Raw genomic sequence first — 22,748 nt, 5'->3', positions numbered from 1 at the left:
ATTTATTGTTACCTGCTTGTGATTTTAGACCGGCTATAAATAAACTCGTATCATCTGAATGGAAAGCAAACTGGGACAATGCCGTTTTTAATAAACTTCACGATATAAACCCATCTCTTGATGTGTCACCATCTCTATCTCTGTCGAACCGTCGTGATCAAACAGTTCTTCTTCGATGCCGAATTGGACACACTAAAATTACCCACTCTTATCTCCTTACAAATGACAATGCCCCTTTCTGTGTAGGTTGTAATGAAAATATTACTGTCAAGCATTTTCTTCTTGAATGTCATGATTTTTTTACAGGCCCGTAACAGATTTTATTCTGTAAATTCACTCAAAGAACTTTTTAATACAATTTCATAAAAAAACATCATTGATTATTTGAAAGAGATAAACTTGTATTCTAGGATCTAATTGGTTCATTTCTATTGTCATTAACAAAGGTTTACATAACATTTTAAGCCTTTAATAGCATTCGGCACGATATGGCCAGTTATGTGTTGACGTGCCGTAAAAATCCAAACAAACAAAACAAATCAAGTCCATAGCTTTTATAATTTATGAGAAATTCCCTGGGCAAAAATAAAGTATGAAAATTAACTAAGGGCAATTACTCAAAAAGTAAGAAGTGCAGAGTACCGGTTCTTGTGCACTGCACTTTGGGTCATGGGTCATTATAAGAAGCATGCATACCAAGTTGGAAGTCAATCTGACGAATAATGACTGACTTATGCTCCGGACAAGCTTAAGGGGATGCCGACAACGACGCCGAAAAAAGTAACCCATATATGTCGCCTTTTTCAAAGCAACACTAAAAGGACAAATAAGGCACTTGCCAAATCCCAAAATATCTACATGATCAGTTTATATCTTCAGTACCTCCATCAAACCGGAAGCCATAGATATGAATCCTAAAATAGAGAAAAACAGAATCCCTAAAGAAGGCCCAACACGGCAAAATTGAAAATGTTGCAGGCTCGGTTTGATTGAGCCTGTTCATGGACGGTATTTGAAAGTGCAAGTTACCGCCCACACCCGCTAGCACCGGCTTAAGCATAATTCACCATTTAAACACGAAAATGGTGAAATTTTGAACTTAGAAACATCCGCAGATGTGTTCATACGGCGGTTATCATAGAACCTTCAATGTGACACAGTAGTGCCATTCCATGAAAAGCGGCGTATGGTCCCCAATTAAGTAAAATGCGTGTGTCCTAATCGAGAAAACAATGGGCGGAACTAAATAAAATGGAATTAAAACCATATACATTGCTTTAACGAATGGGCTTAAAATACATGTAACATTCAAACCCACTAAATACGTGCGGGCGTAATAAATTGTCATGACTTGGTCGCAATTGTGTAAAGCTTTCAACCATTTCGCTCGCTTGAACCAAGTGTGTAACCACTTTGCGTCCTCTCCCTTGTTAATACAGGAATATAAATCGGGGCAATGAGTGTCGTTGTAAACTATGTTAGACCAATTTAGTAAGGTACTAATATGTGTATTTTTACTCGATCTTCTGAAATTCTTCAGTGGTTAAGGTCGTTGACTTCAAACCACTTGACCCTCACCTCTGTGGGTTCGAATCCCGACAGGGACTTTGGATTATTTCATGTGAGGAAGCTATCCAGCTAGCTTACGGAACGTCGGTGGTTCTACTCAGGTACCCGTTCGTGTCTGAAATAATGCACGGAAGGGCAGCGGAGGTCTTTCTCCACCAGTAAAGCTGGAACGTCGCGATATGACCTATACTGTGTCGATGTGACGTAAAATTCAAAACAAACAAACAAACAAACAAAACTGGATAAAACATCGGGGCAATTAGTTGTAGGGAAATGATTAATATACTCGACCATTCTTCGGGAAGAAACATATTTGAATATATGAACCAATAACTGTTTGAAGTGTCGATGTTCCAGTTTATGTACAAAGTCTACGTGTCAGTTTATAAAAGACAACACAATCATACAAATGATGCCATCATCGGTGTCATTAAAACTCTTGTCTTTTGTGATTAGCGATATATATTTCCAGTTCATTTGACCTCAGGAGAAATTGGTTTAAGTTTAGATAATTTTTGATATGTTCAATCCAAAATTGAGAACGTTACAATTTTCCAATTCATTGTGTTTGTTTTTGTATCTTTTTAAGTCACATTTTAAACTAGAAATATTTGTTGACTACGTACATGTATCGCCAGAGAGGTACTAGCGTAACTGGATTATGGGTCATTGACTCTTACCCCTCGACCACGGAGGCGGTGCCAGTCTTTTAGACCGAATGTCTCAACAGATATTTATTTCTCAGTGTCCTTCGTTAAATGCCTTAAAATTTGAGGGTGAAATTGCCTGGGGTTGAAGTGTCTTATTACCATTAAACAGACACTTCAGCAGGTAGAATTTTCATAATTTGGTGATTTTTTTAGCATTTGCCTTTAATCATTTATTTGTTCAGTCATACCATAAAAATAAATTCTATAAATTTCCAATTTCAAAAGATTAAAACTGCTAACAGAAAACAGGTTATGCACCATACTGTATTCACTGAAAGTTTAAACTGACATCATACATGTACAATAAACTGATAAACACTTTACAAACTTATTAAGTTATAGAAATTGTTTTATATGAGCGTTACAAAAGGAAATATTTTCAACGATTTTCTAAACATAAAATAAAAAAATCTGTAAAGATAAATTTGGATTTTTGTGCGTTTTAAAACAGTTGGCACTTTAATAATGCGTGACATGATCTGAATACCCCCATCGGAGCCCGTACCAATTCAACATTATTGTTTACAAATAAATATGTGTATAGCACCTAAATGAGACATTTCAGTTATGGTGTTGAATATAACTGAAAACCAACCCTACTTTTATGGACAGGTCAACGACCATTTTCCCCTCAATAGTGAAAAATAAGTCAAAACTTTACTTTGTAGATTCTACTTACCACCGATCAAGAAGAGCCGATGCAACGTCGTCATCCGTCTTGACATTCAGGGCGTTTTTTTGCATCTTTCCATCTACTAAAATTTCACAATGAAATTCTAATTATATGTGACGATAACTCGTATTTCTTTTTGGACTCTTTTTTTCGTAGCTAACCGCTCCTCCTCTGACTTTCTCTTCACCCGTTCCTTTTTCAGTTGCTCCGCCATTTTTTTTAAACTGTTGATCCATGTGACATTATGATTGCCTAGGCGCATGCGCGAACTAATTCTCGTCTCTTCATTAACATGTTAAAGTTCGTATACGAACATTAGTGTTGCCTTGGGGTTTTCCTTTCAAAATTCGTATTTCTGAACATTTTTTGATCAGATTTAAAGCGATCCCGTCTAAAAGGTTTATGGAACTTTATACGAGTAAATGCTTTTTGGGTTAACGGCAAAATATTTTATACATGTATATTTATTTAATGTTGCTTTAACCATCGAGCACTGGAAAAGAAGGAGCGCGTTGTCCTCTTACATTCTTGTTTCTTTCTGAAAACGGAAGCACCGTGACAAAATAGCCTACATGTTCTTACAATCAGTTCAGGGTCATGCTAGAAAAAAATTATATCTTGCCCAAATAATATTGAAAATTTACATACTTAAGCTCTTGTCCGAACAAATATGTTATGAAAAGATTGTTTTGTCATTGGAAATGTGTACAATTTCACAAGAATATGTTTTTTATATTTTATAAATTTCATTACATTTGTAAAGATAATAGTATCAGATCACCAATAACCAAAGGTAATTCTCCGATCAACTGTTGTGATTTTCTAAGGTTCCTGTAAACCCTATTAGCATTCACGTTTTAACGACATATGATTTTATGCAGATTTTGTCACGTAAATAGATCAATACACATCAATACATCTAAAACGTCTAAGTGTTTATGACACACTTTCTTTTTTCATTTATACTTCTCCTTTAAGCAAAGAACATATTTTACAACCTTTGATGTAAGATATTATTTCCCAGATGTATGTCTACTTATTTTCCTAGATATGAGAGATTCATTTCAGTTTTGCCGTGCAATTAAATATGATAAACAAGATCAACAAAGAAATGTGGCGTTCAAAGTCGGGTTTTTTATCCAGTTTTCTTATTAAAAGAAATTAGTCGAACATATTTAAGTAATTTAAGGTTGAGATATTTTACCTTTGGTCCCCAAGCACACTCTTTACTGTGGTTTAAATTGATGCACTCCCAATAATTTTGTTATGACCAGAAGGCAACAAGGGCAGCGGCAGAGTGAATTTTTCCATTATGAAAGTAAAATGAAGCTGTTTGATGTGGATATGCTCGTGACAGACCTCTGTACAGAAGGTATTCTGAGTTGTTTTGATGCAAGGCGATGTACCGGTATGAAATGCTTATTTTTTTGTAGGTTTTAGTTTGCTTTGTTTTGGTAGTATACGTAACCCTTACTAAATGAACCTGTACAGTTTGAACCAAACCATACATCATATTAGGGGAAATTTAGCCGCCTCCGTGGTCGAGGGGTTAGAGTCGATGACTTCTAATCCAGTCACCTCTCTGGCGTGGGTTTGATCTCCGGGAGATGCTTTGGTAGTTTAGCGCGGAGGAAGGTAGTCTTGTACTGGTGTAACTCTCCAGGAACGACGGTTAGGAAACTACCCGCCTATGTTGGAAAAAGGCGTAAAATGAAACAAACAAACAACATTATTATCGGTATGTACTAACTAAATAGCAACAAAGGCGGATTTTTTTGCATATATAGTGAACAAAAAGGGGCTTCCCCAGGTGTGAGAGCGGAGATATAGTGTTATTTCTGCATTTTAACTACCATTTCACTACTTTTAGATTAATCCTCAGCAATAATTTGTTTTCTGAATTAAAATGCAATAAAATACTATTTCAATACATATAAGTCTACTTTAATCATGATTGTATCTGCACTGAAATACATGAATTGAGGGGAAGTTACCTTTTTCGTTCAGTATTTGCTTACTGAACAAAAACCAAGATCAATATATGGTAGAAAAATGCCTTAACCACTTGCTTGCTAATGACAAATGTTAAATATTTTGTAACATAATTTTTATGAGTTTTACATTATAATTATGGTGCTACAATTAGGTTTTATCAATTTTGTAAGTTCCAAAAAACATTATTTATAAAGAAATTACCGAATTTAACATTACATGTAAATAAAAGGAGATAATAAAGAATAAAGTTCTGTAAATACTAAGTCAAATTTTTCAATTAGGACCACATTAAGATAATGTGTCACGTTTAAGAATTACGTATCTACCTCAAAGGTCAATGTCACACTATTATTTTGGAGTTTCATATCATCATAGTTAGAATTAATAGGTACACACAAATGTGTCCGGGCTGTAACTTTGTCATGCATGCAAGGATTTAAAAACAATTTGGGATTAATGTCTACGACATCAAGACAATGTGTAGTGTCTAATAATCACATCTCTACCTCAAAGGTCAAGGTCACACAACCATTTTGAAGTTAACTTTGTCAGGTACACATATTCGTGTCCAGGCTGTAACTTTGTCATGCATAGAAGGATTTTATAATAACTAAGCATAAATATCTACCACATCAAGACAAGGTGTCGCGACCAAGACACATGCCTGTACCTTCAAGGTCAATGTCATACTTATAATTTGAAAGTACTCATTCTCTCGAGAAAGGTTTATCTTATAACAACATTGTGTCGCGTCTAGGAATCACGTTCCTCCTTCAAAGGTCAAGGTCACATTGATATTTTTGAAGGTTCATGCAATCACAATTAGAGATTACAGGTACAATAAAACAAAGATCAATATTCAGCAATTAATTACTTTCATTCTCTTTTCTTTTCATAATACCTGCATGCTTAAAAGAAATCTTTTCGGGGGCATTCGTCATTTTGGTGACAGCTTTTGTTGAATATATAACGAACAGTTCGAAATCTTTGTTGATAGTTTGAAAGAGATAATGAACCTTTCATAAATGAAGCGTTCATTGACGTCATTTAAACTGTTTTTTATGATTTGTATGACTGAAAAGAAATGTTTCAGATCATTTGACTGATGAAAAAATAAGATTAAGCTTGCTAATACCTATGTATGCAAAGCGAACTTTGAAAACGATGATACAATTTTCCACCTTATCGACAGAAATTAACAGTTAAACGAGCAAGCACCTGATTAGAACCAACATCTTTCGGTAAGCTAGCTTTATCACTGATTTATATATATGCGTATTTATTTCCGGTTTGTATGATATAACCTCTTGTAAAATATGAAAGACAAGATCAACAAGGTAGGGTAGCATTCGATGCATGCATCCTCGAGCACAGGATGAAGGACACCACAGGGCAGGGCAAACGGGCAAAAACACAGAGGGGTTGTCAATATAAATCATTCAAAGTTGAACGGCTTTGGTGTTATGATGTGTGTCATGGCCTATTTTACACTGCTTTGGTGTTATGATGTGTTTCATGGCCTATTTAATACTGCTTTGGTTTAAATATATGTGTCTTGGCCTATTTTCTACTGCTTTGGTGTTATGTTGTGTGTCATGACCTATTTAATACTGCTTTGGTGTTAATATATATGCCATGACATATTTAACACTGCTTTGATGTTATGATGCGCGTCATTAACTTTTTAATACCGCTTTGGCGATGTGACACAACCGATTTAATACTGATTTAGTGTAATGATGTTTCATATAGCATATTAAAAACGGTTTGCAGTTATGACGTATGACATTGTCTATTTAACACCGCTTCGGAGTGACGAGGTACTCCAAAGTATATTCAACACCGCATATATTCATGTGTGTCATAGCCCAATAGGTTTGTTTTTTCTTCTTTTTAGGGTGGGTGGGGGGGGGGCGGTACTGCACACTTATACAATTTTGGCACCGAAACAGGAAAGATGATTCCGACTAACCTCGGGTGTTACAAACTTATAGCAACACCAGAGGTCAAACGACCTCACCTGCTGACACCAGCAATTCGAACCTATTTAGCGCCTCTTACGAATACGCAGGGATAACCGGTGGCTGCAATTCTGGTGCATTAAACCTAAAAGGAAATCCCTAAGCCACAAGCTTGTCATGATCTGTTTAAACATTCACATTATAGGGGAAACTTCCTTCTCTATATCGGCATAGGAATTTTACAAAAACATTTACTACAATTATCTTAATGAAGCTTTCTTCTCGATAGTCATTACAAAATGTTTTATGCCATCATTACTGGCTCGTCTAATGACATCATTTTGTCATTTGCTTTCTTGGACTTATAGTAGGCCTATTTATTAGAGAATTTTAAAGTCATGGTCATTTTAAGTTTACTATCTGCAAACTAGGTTAAAAGACTAATTTATATTTCTTGAAAATGCCGTTTTTTGTTTGTTTGTTGTTTTTTTAAACAGATGTTATAAAGATATTTTAAACAAAAAATTTCAGCTTATTTTATCAGTTGTTTTATTTAATTGTATTGATTTGTTGTATATAGGGACACATGACATGGAATTCCATAAAAGAAGTATGCACCATTAATTTCAGTAAAAAGTTTCAAGTCTGAAGGCCTGAATCATTTCATATAAATTCATGCAAAGAAAAATGAAACATGTAAGTATTATGTCCATTGTAAATGCAATCTGATTAAAATCAACTCTTAATAACGTTCTGCTTTTAGACCAAATGTGAAGTCATTTCTCGTTACCTTTCACACAGCCAATCATCGACGAGCTTTAATTATTTTGAAAGCGAAACGATTTCTAAAAAAAACCATTACTGATTAGGTAATTGTACAATTTCGAGAACAAACATGGCGTTGTCCATATAGCCGACAGGTAAAATGGCAGAACAATCTTGCACATTAAAAAGTTACTCTATTTTCAAGTGAATTTAATAAAAACATTTTTTGCTAACAAAAGTCAACAATTCGTTTAACTTCCACTGATAACGGCATTTTGATACTTTGTAAAAACCGGTCTGATTGTATGGCTAAAAATAGCTTTCTCGGGAAAATCTGAATGATATAGAACAGTGTAGAAGGCCGTTATCAGATCTACATAAAATAAATAAGTAGATCTGAACTTAATAGTCAGATAAATTATAAATGAGACATCAAATTGATCTTTATCTCATTGCAGTGGGCTCCAAGACGAAATGCTTGAAATCAACTGTCCTTCACTGATGCGGGTTCGAATCCTATCGTAGATTTAGTAGTATTTCCATGATTTTAGGATGTGAAGCTAACCAGCTATCTTCCGTTGATCATCTTAGTCTGCAATAATGTCCATAGCTAGAATGTCGCCACAACTCAGACTGTCGTTATGGCGTGAAAATCTTTCCTAAACCCCGGTAGCCTTATTATCAGACATATACGTAAATTGTTTTATGATTATACTTCCTGAATCTAATATTTGACATGTTTTCATTTTATACGTAAAGTCTTGATAGACGACTGCGTGTTAGCAAACTGTCACATTACTTATGATATTGATCTAATGCATTTAAACAATTTAATATATTGCGCCAACATTGATAGATTTAATAAGTTTTAATAGTTTTTCAAAGGCGGCGCCCCTCTGTGTTCCTCAGATGTATGTCTATGTTGTTTTATACTGTTTTCGTGACAGTTTTGCTTGTGTCTCTTGTTGTTTCTCGTCTACGGTTAGTATCTTCCCATTTGTCCCTGTTTTTTATTTATTTTATTTATTCCCCCCCCCCCTTCCCCGTGTCCCCTTCCCCTGTGCCTTTTGACTTTATGGGCCTAATATTTAATCATTTAATTGTTTTCTTTTAGTTCCTAATCAGTTACTTATTATTTGCCTGCCCGTGCTCTACCTTATGCCCTGTCCTGTTTTTCTTTGGGGTCCTCCTGGGCTCCTTGCCGATGACTCTTGTTGCTGGGTCGGGTGGGGGCTGCGTTCATTGAACGCCGCCTTTCCTTGTCGATCTTGTTTATCATAATTTAATATGGATGGAAACATCAATAGTTAAAATTAAAGAAGATATATGTATTTTGAAACTATTGTTTCGGAAATTATATTTTCCTTTGCATTGCACATACTTTGAACCGACATTCTTTAGATTTCTAAATTTGATTTAAGCAACAATCCGTTTAGACGTTGTAACATGAAATGTCACAATACCACATTCCTAAATATAAAGTTTTAAAATAACTTTTTTCACGTCTACTGTAATTATTTGGATCGTTCATAATCATACACGAAATTAAGGTCGTTAGATATATTTTGTGTATATGTATAAGAATTCATGATGTCCCAATCCGAGAGTTAAAACCTAGACGAATCTTAGCAATATATCTTACTACTATATATAATAAGTGCATACATTTCTCATGGAAATAAAAAAACGAAGATACCTGTCAGACACCGATAAACAAATATCATAAAAACTCGTACACTTATTTTTGTACGTATACCATTCTTTATGATAATTGTTCTGTACTTTTCTTTTAAATCAACCAATCAGTGGCTGTCTCCCTTGAACACTAATCTAAAGCCAGTTCATTTTATGAAAGCTCGTCACGCGAAAGTTGTGACTTGATTGTATGTAAGTGCTATATTGATGTCAATTTATTAGATATTTCCGCTCATTTCATGTATTGGCGACCCATATCCAATATATGATTGTACGGGGCTCTGCCTATGTCAGCCTGCTTCATCCGGTAAAGCACCGGTTTGAATTGTAACTTCACTTGAATGGCCCGGAGCGCTTCCTGTGTGGTTATTTGGAAATCACCGTATTCCTGCCGTTTGACCACAACAATAGTTTCACCCCGTATCATCTTAGTAATTTACCGGCGTGGTCCTGGGCTCTGATGGGAGTGGGACCGCAGAGTTAGGAGAAATAGCCCTGGAAAAGAAAAATCCTAAAAAGTACTTTGTACAGTATATTTACATATTTAGTGGTTACAAAGTTCAAACTAGAAACATTTTTCGTACATTTCTCTTAATTAGGACTTATAAAGTACTATGTAAGGTTTATTTCTCAATAATGATATAGATAATTGAAATTAGAAATAAGGCTTTTAAAACTCCTTATTGAGAGTTACAAAAAAGTGGTAATTATGCTCATGTGTCCTAATCAGTTAATATTCCTTAATAATTAAATATAATAAACAAAATTTAAAATAAAAAAAGCATAATTTGGCACGAATCATATACTTATGAAAATGTTGTCATTTAAATAACAGATTTTCGACCGTGCGACCACATACACGCATCGAGGACATTGTTCGAAGGAAAGTGACCGTGCGATCTCATACACGCATCACAGGATTCCCCTTCTCAAACGAGAAAGGGACAAAGAGTTGTCCGCCCTTTTTCAAGGGCAAACTTGAAATATGCCATATCCATATTACTACTGATAAGGAGGCTAATTTCGACAGGCATGTTTTGAATTAGTATATATACAACTATAATTATGCAAACCAAGTGGGTTATCAGTTTTTGTCCTTTTAACTTTGCTATGTTCTTTTAAAAAGCTCATATATAATTTATAGGAAAATCTTGAGTTTCCAATTTTTTTTTCTTTTCATTTTATTGTTTTACATGTAATAGTATAATTTTATTTCTGCAAAACATGAACGTTTAAAAAAGGCGTTTTCTATATGCATTGTATGTGGGATATATACTTCACACTCCGGAAATATTAACCTGGGGCATTTTTGCTAAATACTAGTTACGCATTTAATTACTTAACTGACTTTGTATACTTGGCCTATCCTACTTGTAATAGATAATTTAATGTGATGGGATGTAAGAAAATGTATCAAACAGGCAGTGCTGACACTGGTAACACTGTAGAGATTCCCAAACCTGCCTCTCCACAGTGTTCAGACTGATTGCTGGCGGCATCCATTTTTGCGTATCTGATTGAAGTGAATGAACTCATTTTAAGCGTAAAATCATTAGGAGCAGTCTACAGAAACTGTTACGCGTATGATCCGCTTCAAAATACGACTTAATTTAAACGACACATTAATATCGAAGTAAATAAATCGGTACATAGAAAACTCGAAAATCATAATTTACGTTACTTAGCGCAACGTGGATGTTTAATTCCGTTTTAATTTTTTAAACTGTATTACTCGATTACCCTATTGTTTTCTAAATAGCGTTTAACTTTTTCATGTTCCGATAAATAGTAACAGTGAACATTATAGCTACGATTTCACCATGCACTATTATATGACTGAGTGAACCGTGTACCGAAGTTTTGCTGCTCCTTTGATGTTTGAGCCTGTAGGACTTAGTAACGAAACGGAGATTTTTTGGCGCAAATGGCACACAATTTACTCAAGTTTGATTTTCTTCAAATATTGTGGTTGGAGGCATGCAGCTTTATATACTGTTTATTCTAATCAAATTGATATAAACATTTTTATGTAAATCTAGGACTTAAAATTGTTTGATTAACATACTTTATGCCTGTTTTGGAAAATGTGCAGGCAGGAAACATTTCCATATACTTAATAAAATATTAACCGAAAATTTGCTTATTAAACTTTTCAAAAAACTTTTATTTTGATACTTCTTTTAATATATATATATCTTTTTTTTAAATTTAGTTTGATGAAATAACATAAAGTGTTTCTTTTGTTGGAAAAGGATTCCTAATGCGGCCAAGAAAAAAATCCGGCATATCTTTCAGAGCATTAAAAAATGATGTGTAAAACAAAATTTCTTTATGATATTATATTCAATATCCCCAAAAAGTTTCAAATTAAACATATCTTCAACAGCTGCAAAAATACCTCTCGCTTGTTTTTTTTAAAGAAGTAAACTTGGTCATTTCGGTTCCAGCAGGGATAAGGTGCAGTATTGTTTTCAGTTGTCATATTTACACAATTACTTTAGATAAGACGCGTCGGACAAGTTATCTCAGTTGGCTGTGTGGGTTCAAGTCCCGTCAAGGTCAAGTTGTGGTTTTCCTGTGCAAGAAACTATATTCTCATTGATGTGTTCCCATACCGTAAATTACCCATTTTCGTTTAAAATGTTTCTGATATTATAGTTTAAGCTAGTCCCAAGTTTAAACAAATTCTGTTTCACAGTTTTTAATCTGTCTATATGTCTATGTAACTGTAACATAAGCCTGTAATCTTTCATTTGTAATATTTCCTCAAGATGGAAAAGTTATCAATGCCATAATTGTATTGAAAATAAAATTTTTTAATTGACATACAGTAAACGTAAATTAAAATCAAACGAAAGTTCTGGAAACAAAGTGATCCCTCGGAAGCATTAATCGCAACAAAATAACATAAGAATTGCATACTTTGTTTGATTGAGTCTGTACATGAAGGATAATGAATAAGTGCAACATCCCTCAAGACCCCTAGCACCGGCTTGACTTGTACTCAAGAGCGGTACTCAATTCTCAACACTTTACAGTGTTGGTATCAATGATCCCGAAGGACCAGAAAATATAACAACACTGAAGTGAAGTACGGGGCAACTTTTTACGGCAGCCACACAGCACTTGACACCTGCTGTTGTGAAGTTCAAATTCTGGAAACAAAGTGATCCCTCGGAAGCATTAATAACAACAAAATAACATAAGTAAATCAGTTAAATGCGATATTACGTTACATAAAAATACAAAGAGTAAGGTAAGCCTATGTCTATGAACTGACATAACAGACATGGCTTATTTACATGCATAGGAAATCAAAATATTTCATAATCTTTGCTCTATTTATATTTATTGCATTAACTAAAGTCACTTTTCTTGAAAGATTGAATCAATATTTCTGCGACATAATTCATTATAACGAGTAGACTTGTCTACGATATATTCACTCGTTAGTTGTTTTTCTAGGATTTATAAATCTAAGTTTGATCAAATCATACAGGTATCACGAGGTTTACATGAAGTTATTACATTGTTATTTCTAACCCATTAGACATAATCGTAGTACACGTATAAGAACACTTCTGCACAATTCAAGGCCGAACTTAATGACAATCTTATTTATACCCTTTTTGGTGCAATGTCATTTAAACACGTAAACTGAAAAATAAAACCTGTTTTTAAGCCAACATAGAACTAATTTCTGGACACGCCATTACAATGAAAATTTTAAATACAAAAAGAAGGCCAAAAAGGCCCTATCTGTGATATCGCTCACTAGAGAAACAAGACATGCTCAGGTGAGGAAAAAGTATGTTACCGGGTAAAAAAGTTTGCATCTGAAACTGCGTATATAATTAAAATTGTATAGCTTTATATCTTTGCCGTGAAGAATGTGCTAGAAATTGAAAAACATCAGGTGCTTCCGTTTTCACGAAACGGACACATTCTCCGGCGAGAATGCTGTCCATAAACAAAAAATACAAGGACAGTTTGTTTAGATGTCAAAGACCTTTCGATATTTTCTGATTCTATCTAAGGTAACCTGGCTGCACGGTTAACGACGGGATAAAGCAGAATTAATTTATTAGTCAATCAACTTTATTTATAGCTCACCATAGCACAACGTACTATTCTCATCACTCATCGTCCGGCGTCCGCCACTCCGTCCGTGTGTCTGTTCACAGCATCATTCATATTTAATATGTTTATTTGCGTTAATCGTTAAGTATGTAATATTTACATAAAAGTAAAAAGTATTACATACACACTTAACGATTAACGCAAATAAAAGCACATGTCGTGCTTTGAGGGTACCTATGTGTTCAATAATTAGAGGGTACCTGTGATATAAAAATTCAAATGAAGAGAGATAGCCCGTGCCGCTGCAAAACCGAAAGTAGGGTGTTGGTTGTTTTTATGAATTTTACATTTATTTTTGACAATATACTGCCATTTGTCCGGAAATGATATGTATATGAACATATTTAATATGTATGATGCATTTATAATTAAGCCACAGGGTCATCCAGCCCGAAAAATATGTCGAGGTGATGGGCGAAGCAAGACATGTCGATTTTTGTAGCTTATTGTGAAGTTGCAGTACATGAAAATCGGGCACATGACAAATCAGCACATAAATAAAACATTTTAGTGTTCCGTGGAATACATCTTTTCTACGTGTCATACCTCCTTTCCTTATTACAATGAAATTTTACTGGATTGGTATCCATCGCTGGTTTGTTTTTAGCAGAGAATGACCTGTGCATGTTCAGAGAGGGTACCGTTTGAGCAGATTTCGCAAAGAGGGTACCGATATGGATATGCACCGTGAGGTAACTAAACCTTGTCCATGCAAACTATATATCCTCTGGTGAGGGATTTAGGGCCATCATGGCCTTCTTGTATTTATCAAAACATCAAGTAAATGCCATGGCAAAGGTTTAAGATCTTTGTAAATTAATGACAAGCTAGTAAATAACTAAGGATTTCTTAAACTAGATACACTAATTAGAAAGACTGAACATAAAAGGGAGAATATCATATTTGACACTATAAAAATACTAGCTTTGCATATACACAATACAAAATTTGCATATACAATGATAAAATATATGCGTTGATGATGTTTGTAAAGAGGAAACAGAATTGGATTAGTGGAAATAGTTGTTGACAATCACTTATCAACAAATATGCCTTCATTTAGGTTTTATCAATACATTTTAATTAGCTACATTGCCAATCAAGTTAAACTCAAATGAAAATGCGCTTCTTACGAAAAATATAGGACAAAGTAAATTATAAAATCGGACAATAACTTGAGCAGAATTACTTGGCATTATTGATAACTGAAAATTGTATTAAGGTGCTATTTAAGGTTGGATGGAAGGGTTTTGTCGGTATTGAATTGTTTTTTATTATTTGATTAAGGGCGTTAGTCCGGCGACTGAAGTCATAAACAAATATTTTGAAACCACAGAACTAGTTTATTGTGTGTAGAATGTTTTACAAATGTAATTTTTCGTTTATCTAGTTTCTTTTTTACTATTTTATGTCATTTCATTCCATTCAACTATGGTAAAAGTTTTGTTTTAATGCCGCCATTTTTCAATCAAGTAGCGTCTTGTACCTAACTGGCTTCTTTTACTTTGCTGTCGTCTTTACACTCATCATCTGTCATATTCAGAAACGCCAAGCAATCAATTTGAAGCGACATGAGCTCTTTTTTGTTGTCATTTTGAGTTGATTTATGAGTTGATAAATGTATTTCAAAAGATTGACTATTATTATAGTGAATGACCAATACTTGATAAAAAAAATTCAGATACATTATAAAAATGACATGAATTATAAAAAGACTGTCACACTCTTTTACAGAATTGAACAATACCGATACATTCTAAACGATATACATAGTTTCCCTTTGTCACTTAAATTATTGATTTCTTTTCAAAGTAAAATATAATTGAGCATGAAAATTTTAAAATATTTATGTTTCACATAAAATTTGCTGAACTTGCACATATTTTGAAATAAAAGTTCAAAATATTTTTCCATTGACGACGACTTTTAATCTGAAGAAGACTTACCAAGTTGTTGGCAATATTGCATCTTTCTACTAATGCGGGGGTGAAAGGTCATTTTTATCACAGTGCATGATTCTATCGCTTGTAATAAGGCAGAACTATTTTTCCTGTCCACATGATAACCTTGTCACTCACAGTGATATAAATACGCGCGGTTAACGACAACAGTCAGCGTTATAAATGCCTTACACAGAAACAATATCAGTGTAGGATAAATGTTGATCTTCTATAGTTAAGAGGAAGGAAGAAGTATGTGAATATTTTGTCTTATAGGAATGTATATGCTGATAATAATAATAGTATAATAATAATAATAATAATAATAATAATAATAATAATTATGATGATAAAAATAATAATAGTTAAATGATAATAATATATAATTGTGATGATAATAATGCTGCTGCTGGTGATGATGTGGTAGTTTAGATGAAGATGATGTGGTGGTGGTGGTAGTGATGATGATGATTGTTGATGATGATGAACATGATGATGATAAAGAAAGTGTATTATGGATGTATCGCTCTCAGAACTTTTCTATTTTGAAACAGTTGTGTAACGGCATCTTTTGCATGGCGTTGAGCAGGACTAAAATATATAATTAACATCTCATTTTGTTCGAAAAACGATTTGAAACCTATTTTACTTACCTTTTATCAATGAATTGTTTTTATCAGACAAATTAAAAAGAATTTTTTACATAAAATTTTACATTTCTATATGTTTCAAAAGATAAAGATAGATAGTACAATATGTGCATATTTTTTCAGTCAAAGGAGAAAAACTATGGAGAACATAACTGCGCTTAATTTGACAGAGATTTTTCTCAATGGTTCGGACTCGACGAATACCACAGGGATGAGGAGTAGTACGAGGACCAAGTCTCAGACGTCATTTTATTTGTCCTTATGCCTGATTTGGATACCAGGAATTCTTACAAACCTACTTGCTCTTTTCTTTATCATCCGTGATATAAAGAAAGCGGTATTTCCCGCTATTATTTTATTACTCGTGCTTTGTACATGCGACTTTATCGCTGTTTGCTTTTCGATCACGCGTCACATGGTAATTAGATTTGTCCCGGATGTGAATTATCCAATGTGTGCCTCCCTGGCTACATTTCACTCACATTTCAAACTATTCTCAGGTGTCATGAATGTACTAATGGCAGTTGATCGTGTGCTGGCGATATGTTTCGCGTTCTATTATAAACAACACGTGAGTGTCAAAACGTGGAAACTAGCCTGTCTTCTTGCTACAGTCTCTGTAGCGGCACTGAATCTTCTGCCGTTAATCGGACTTGGAAGTTATACCGGCACGAGAAAGAGCACGGGTAAAATGTACTGCACGTCACTCAGTTTTAAGGTACCGCCTATTGAGAGGGTGTACGGGATGGCGTATGGATTCGCGGGAATAATATGCGTGATCATGATTGTATGCCTGAATGCGGTTGTGATACGGTCTGTTTTGAAGCTCTCCTCACGGGTTGTTAGCTTTGCACCATCAGAGTCTGCCACCAGTTCAACAGGAGATACCAACTCCTCAAAAGTAAACCAAACCTCAGTGGAAGTTGCTTTTGCTAAACTGATGCTAGCACTAGCGACTGTCTACCTCGTCTGCGAAACTCCTTACAACGTAAGTAATGAACTTTGCTTAAATTGATATTATATTGTAAACTTAACTCATAATTGTTTATTGACAGTTTACGTTTTGGAACAGAGCATTCATAGTTAAGTTTGTTTATGCATATTGAATCTGTAAATGCACATACAGTATATTTCATTTCAGATAAATACAAAACTGTCCAGTCACCTTTCTTTTAAAAAAATGAAAAACCATAATTTTTCAATAAAAGTCGATATTGCTGATATTTGCGAACTGGGGATATTAATTGAAATAATATATTTTTAACAGAATTCGAATTGAAATTGAATATATATGTAAACGTCTTTAAAATAAATTTAAGCGTTGATTTTATTTTGACTTTCTATGGCCCAAGAGCCTGAACAGAAGATAGGGTTTATAATAACTCTTAGCTTTACCAGGGTCAAGGCTTGTATTTCTGGTCGAAAATTTGATTCTAAATGTTCTTTTAATATAATCCTTATTGTACGAAACACCCAAGATGACAAATGACAATCTATTTTATTATTGCCTGATAATGTGTGTAATGAATAAAATTTCAGAAAATTAAATTTAGGCTTAAAGGTAATTATACCAATGAGATGTTGCAGAATCCTTGATATTCGAATCTCAAATTAATCATTAAAATGACTATAGATTGAGAAAGATATGCAGGGATTTCCTTGCTTAGATCATTTATTATGAAGACAAACTCATTCTTCACCGTAAGACTAGAACATATAACGTGTCTAGGTGTTCAGTCGTTTCATTTTTTCCAGAATTATATGGTTTAAATTTCTGCTTCACTATAGATTAACAAACGAAATCACTGTACCGTTTCTTGCGAGCCTAAACAGTTCAATGTGTACCCTCTTTTGCGATTATAATCAAGTGTTAATTCCAAACACTGTACTTACATGGGAGCATTTTCATTCTAACTTGAATAAATCTTGCGATAACAGGAAGTAAACTTGTTTATATACTGTGTTTTGTAAATTACGGCTGAACCTTTAGTCCACCGCTTTAATAGCAAACTCTGTATTTGGTCAGTTATTATATTTAAAAATATTATAGTAATAATAATGTCTAAATCTTGAAAGGAATCTATTTACAAGTAACTTTATAGACGGGAAGCATGCTTAGTAAAGTATATAATTATATGTGAATGCAAGTGTTGTATTGCTTTAACAATTTTACATCTATCTAATCTATTATTGAAGTTGTTTATATAAACCCCGTCTTCTGCTGAGGCCTTAATGCAGTCGCTTCATCTAAGCTTTAATTTAGTTTTTCCCCCATCGTTAATTAAGACCACAACCTATCTTATTTCACTAGCGTTCCTTTGAAAATGGCGGATTATACTTAGACGACAAACCAGAAAACTAATAATGAAATATATGTACATGGGAAGTTATTTTACTATTTAGCACTATCAAACAAAAATTTGAAAACAAGAATATACAAGATGTCTCTTAGTCTTGTTATGTTAAGTGGTAGTCTTACATAATATTAATGATTCATTTGTTTATACGGATATTTTACTGTTGTACTAAAAACAGTGGTGTAATTAGAATTTGTAGATGATTTTCTATAAGAATTTATAAGTAACATTAAGGATTCTGAAGCAAAAATAATTATGCGTGACCTTGACCTAATCTAAGGCAATCAATAAATGTTAAGAAAGAAATAATAACACGCTAAGCTTCATTTGTCCGTTCATCTGATTCAGAGAATAATTTGTCAGTCTTATTGCAAGAGATCTCTGATATAAAAAATAATCTCATTTACATTTCTGTTACACAATTAACCCCTAAACTTGATGAATTTCTAAAAATCGACTTGTCAAGCTTCCATTTTCCGAACTTTCTATTATCAATTTTGGGGATATCTGGATGATTATTTGAAGGTATAGACATATATAATTTATTATTGATATACTGTATTCCGTATCGTACCATAACCCCTCGCTTATAAAAGTATCGTACCTCTATACGGTCGATCCTCTGATAGAGCTAAGTAAGAATGTCTGTTAGTTAGACTGGCGGAAAAAAGCTAATCACTTCCGTTTACACCAGGGTAAAAGTTAAATCAAGACAAAATTGAGCCGCGTCACGACAAAACCAACATAATACGTTTAATTCCAGCATGGATCTGGACCAGCCTGCGCATCCGCGCAGTCTGATCAGGATCCATGCTGTTCGCTCACCAACTCTATTACAAGTAGAAAACTGATAGCGAACAGCATGGATCCTGACCAGACTGCGCGGATGCGCAGGCTGGTCTGGATCCATGCTGGTCGCAAACCCAATATGTTGGTTTTGTCATGACACGGCTCAATGTTTTTTTACTTTTTCATCATCCCTAAATCCATCGTCAATCAAACATCACTGTCATGATAAACAACAAATTAAGGCACAGTAAAAATGAAAACGACAAATAACAGGTCTGTATTTCAATTATATGTCATATATTTCACAGTCTTAATTGACGTTCCTGGATCATTAACAATGGTAACATCTAGAATTACTTGCGGAGTGATAAATCATACGGAACTTTATTACAGGAAAAGGGACAGGTGTTCATTATATTTTCTAATTTGAATTTATATTTTTCTTTACAATATTGTAACATCAGAAAAGAGGTTTGCAAATTTTTAATGGCCAATTTAATTAATCTAAAGACGTTCTCGATATTTTCCATCTAAGTAATTCTATAATTGATATATCTTTCTTAAGATTTTAGTGTAATAAGTCAGACTTTACATATGTTTTCACATCTTTTTTGAATAACCTTTAAGAAGGGTCTCGATAACGTTGTTATAACTTTTAGCCCAATCATTTTTATAAGTTCCTTAATTCAGAGGTGTTAATTACATGGAAAACAGATGGAGAAATTTCGGGACCCTGAAAAATGTTCCGGTTTGTAGAAATTCCGGAATTCGGATGTTACACTGTATCTACATCAATGTATTTATGTATAATTGTATACAATAAATAAAACGATTTTACTAAAAATAAATTCCATGTAAACAAAAAAAAAGAAAGCTATTTCATAGGATTTATCAATAAACGAATGTTTTTCGGTAAAACATATTTTCGGAAATAGTGTTATCAAGAATAAGATAGAAAACTTAATCCAAATGTACACATATTATTTTCAGCCGACTTATTGTTTAGTTAATTATCATTGAAATAACCTAAGGTAACAAAACAAAACAAACAAAAAAAAGAACCCCCCCCCCCAAAAAAAAAAAAAAAAAAAATCTAGAGCATCTGAGAACTGAAAATGAGATAATCAACCCTCCATTTATTTTCTTTTAAAATGTTTCTGTTGTCATTTTCTAAGCTCACCCAAAGATTAAATTTATCATATAGTTTTTCATACTGTGTAGAAACGCAATTCACTTACGCAAATACAGAGATATTATGACTTTTCAGCCCTTAAGTCATCATTAAGTAAAGAACTGTGATTAAGAGTTCAAGAGTATTCGGCATGCTGTTTCAAAGAAACGGTTTCTGACATTTTCACGGTTATTATTTTTAGCTTTGAATCTTTTATTTCCAGGTTTTGATTTTACTACAGCAGTTCAGGGTACCTGTTGACGTGAAAATTACAAGCTATGTTCATCTCATCTCAGGATTCAGCTACACTGTAGATCCTGTTGTTTATATCCTGATTCGTAAAACCAACAGGAAACGTATCGTCGATTTCCTCTGTCGCAGAAAGGATTCATGAGTTATCTTCTCTTTAATTATACTGACGTCATATTGACGGCAATTGTTTGTAAGCAGATGTTAAATTGACAGGTTTGACAGAAAGAAAAAAGCAACAACAATTTATTGTTGTTGTTGTTGTTTTTTTCAATTCAAATTTTTTGCAAATACAGTGCGTAAAATTGCTCCTGAGTTTCAAGAAAGGGAGAAACGAAAAAAAAATGAAAAAATTCTCATATACAAATGTAATGACATCCATACAGAATATCAAAATATTAATCCATCTTCGTCAGCAAACAATATGTTCTTGTTCATACAGCCAGGTGAATAAACCCATGACGTCATTTGTAGGCAGACGACATGTTCGATAAAGACAATTAGTGATCTAGTTCATGCATAGAAAATAAGATTTTTAATGGATTTGTAAATTGTCAATGCTAACCAAACAATAAAGAGGACTGGCCAAATGATCCATAAGTTTCAATGACTATAAATGACTCATTATTGATGCAACTTTTATAGATATGATCTAGCTGTAAAAATAAACGCTTAAAATTGAAATGTTGAAACCTCTATGATCTATTTGTATAAATAAACGTTGATATGTTGATATCAAAGTTTGTACAGTTTTATTGTTGATTCTACGTGTATGTGTGAAATTACAGAAATTATGTAATGATTATTACACAAGAGATGTCATGTTTTAAACACAAAATGTTATCATTACATGAGTAATTTTGTTTCTGGATGTGATTTATTCAGAATAAATTTGGTTTGGAATGAATTTTTATTATTTATATATTCGATGTTTTTACCAGTTTAATAAAGTATTTTATGACCTAAAAAACTCTGTATAGTTTGATTATAAATTTTTTGTGCTGTTTTTATATTTAACCTTGTTTTGTAAATTTATCTGTCAATAATAAACATACAAATCGATCTAGTTTCAAGCTTCGACTTTCAGGTTTAACTAAATGTTGTTCCTTGGCTTCCCCATACTGTAAAATCACAAAAAGTATCTGCATGATCTTTTTGTTTCCATTGAACTACAATCATTCCTTTTATGTTTACATATAATAAGGGGGGTAAAAAATGATAACCTGTTTTTACATAAAGACACAATTATATTTCTTTTTTTAATTAAATGAAATATAATTTTTAATTAAATGATTATAACGTGATCATGTTATATAATATCCACATTTTGCAGGGATTCATCAAAATCATTTCACACTCACTTGTGGCTTATCAAATGTAATAGATATTATCATCAAGTTATTCCGTCTACTAGCGTCAAGTATATTAATTCAATTCACCATTTTATTCTTACATGAAAAATGGGCATATATGATGTGTTATATTTCAAGATGCACACAAATTTCACATATGTCCCCTCGGATCAGATTATTGTAAGTTTTTGCCAAAAAGGGTTAATCAATTAGTTCTGAAAGGGAATGTTTATCAAATATACATCAAAATAATACCTTGACCTTAAACTCAGACCTTAAACCCTAAACGCCACCCAAAATAAGAAAACCACCAAAGGTCTACATACTTAATATTAAAGACAAAGGTCAATATATACATGTAAATACTGTGCGAGCAACAGTGTAAAACATCTTATTTTAGTAATGCTGACCTTGACTTTCTGACTCAAATCAAATCATTGATAAAAAAACCCAGCAAAAGTATATTCTTACCAAAAGCTTCATTCTATCTTAGAAGACTAAAAAGGGTATCTACCAATTAAATATGAAATACATCAGCTGTGTGAGCAAAAGTGTGACAATCTATTTCAGCACCGGTGACTTTGATTTAGACTCCAGAAACATCTAGGTAGAGAACCACCAAAGGTATATTTCTGTCGAATATGAATGATATTGGTCGAGAAACAAATGGTGTGTCAGCAAAAGAGTAAAAAAACATTTTAGCACCATTGACATTAACCTTAATTTTAGAGA

At 33.5% G+C, this 22,748-nt stretch overlaps 1 protein-coding gene across 1 annotated transcript; it reads left to right on the top strand.

The window, feature by feature from the left end:
- The first annotated feature begins 16,615 nt into the window (after window positions 1–16,615).
- LOC132747345 (prostaglandin E2 receptor EP4 subtype-like) lies at window positions 16,616–20,809 on the top strand. The gene is made up of 2 exons (XM_060736694.1): window positions 16,616–17,086; window positions 20,639–20,809. Exons 1-2 carry the CDS (start codon window positions 16,616–16,618, stop codon window positions 20,807–20,809), a joined length of 642 nt encoding a protein of 213 aa, XP_060592677.1.
- Window positions 20,810–22,748: the final 1,939 nt, after the last annotated feature.

The sequence above is a fragment of the Ruditapes philippinarum genome, unplaced genomic scaffold (genome assembly GCF_026571515.1).
Source record: "Ruditapes philippinarum isolate M1 unplaced genomic scaffold, ASM2657151v2 ctg392_1_1_1_1, whole genome shotgun sequence".
NCBI lineage: Eukaryota > Metazoa > Mollusca > Bivalvia > Venerida > Veneridae > Ruditapes > Ruditapes philippinarum.
The sequence above is the reverse complement of the archived record's forward strand: the minus strand, read 5'-3'. Positions and strand labels throughout refer to the sequence as shown.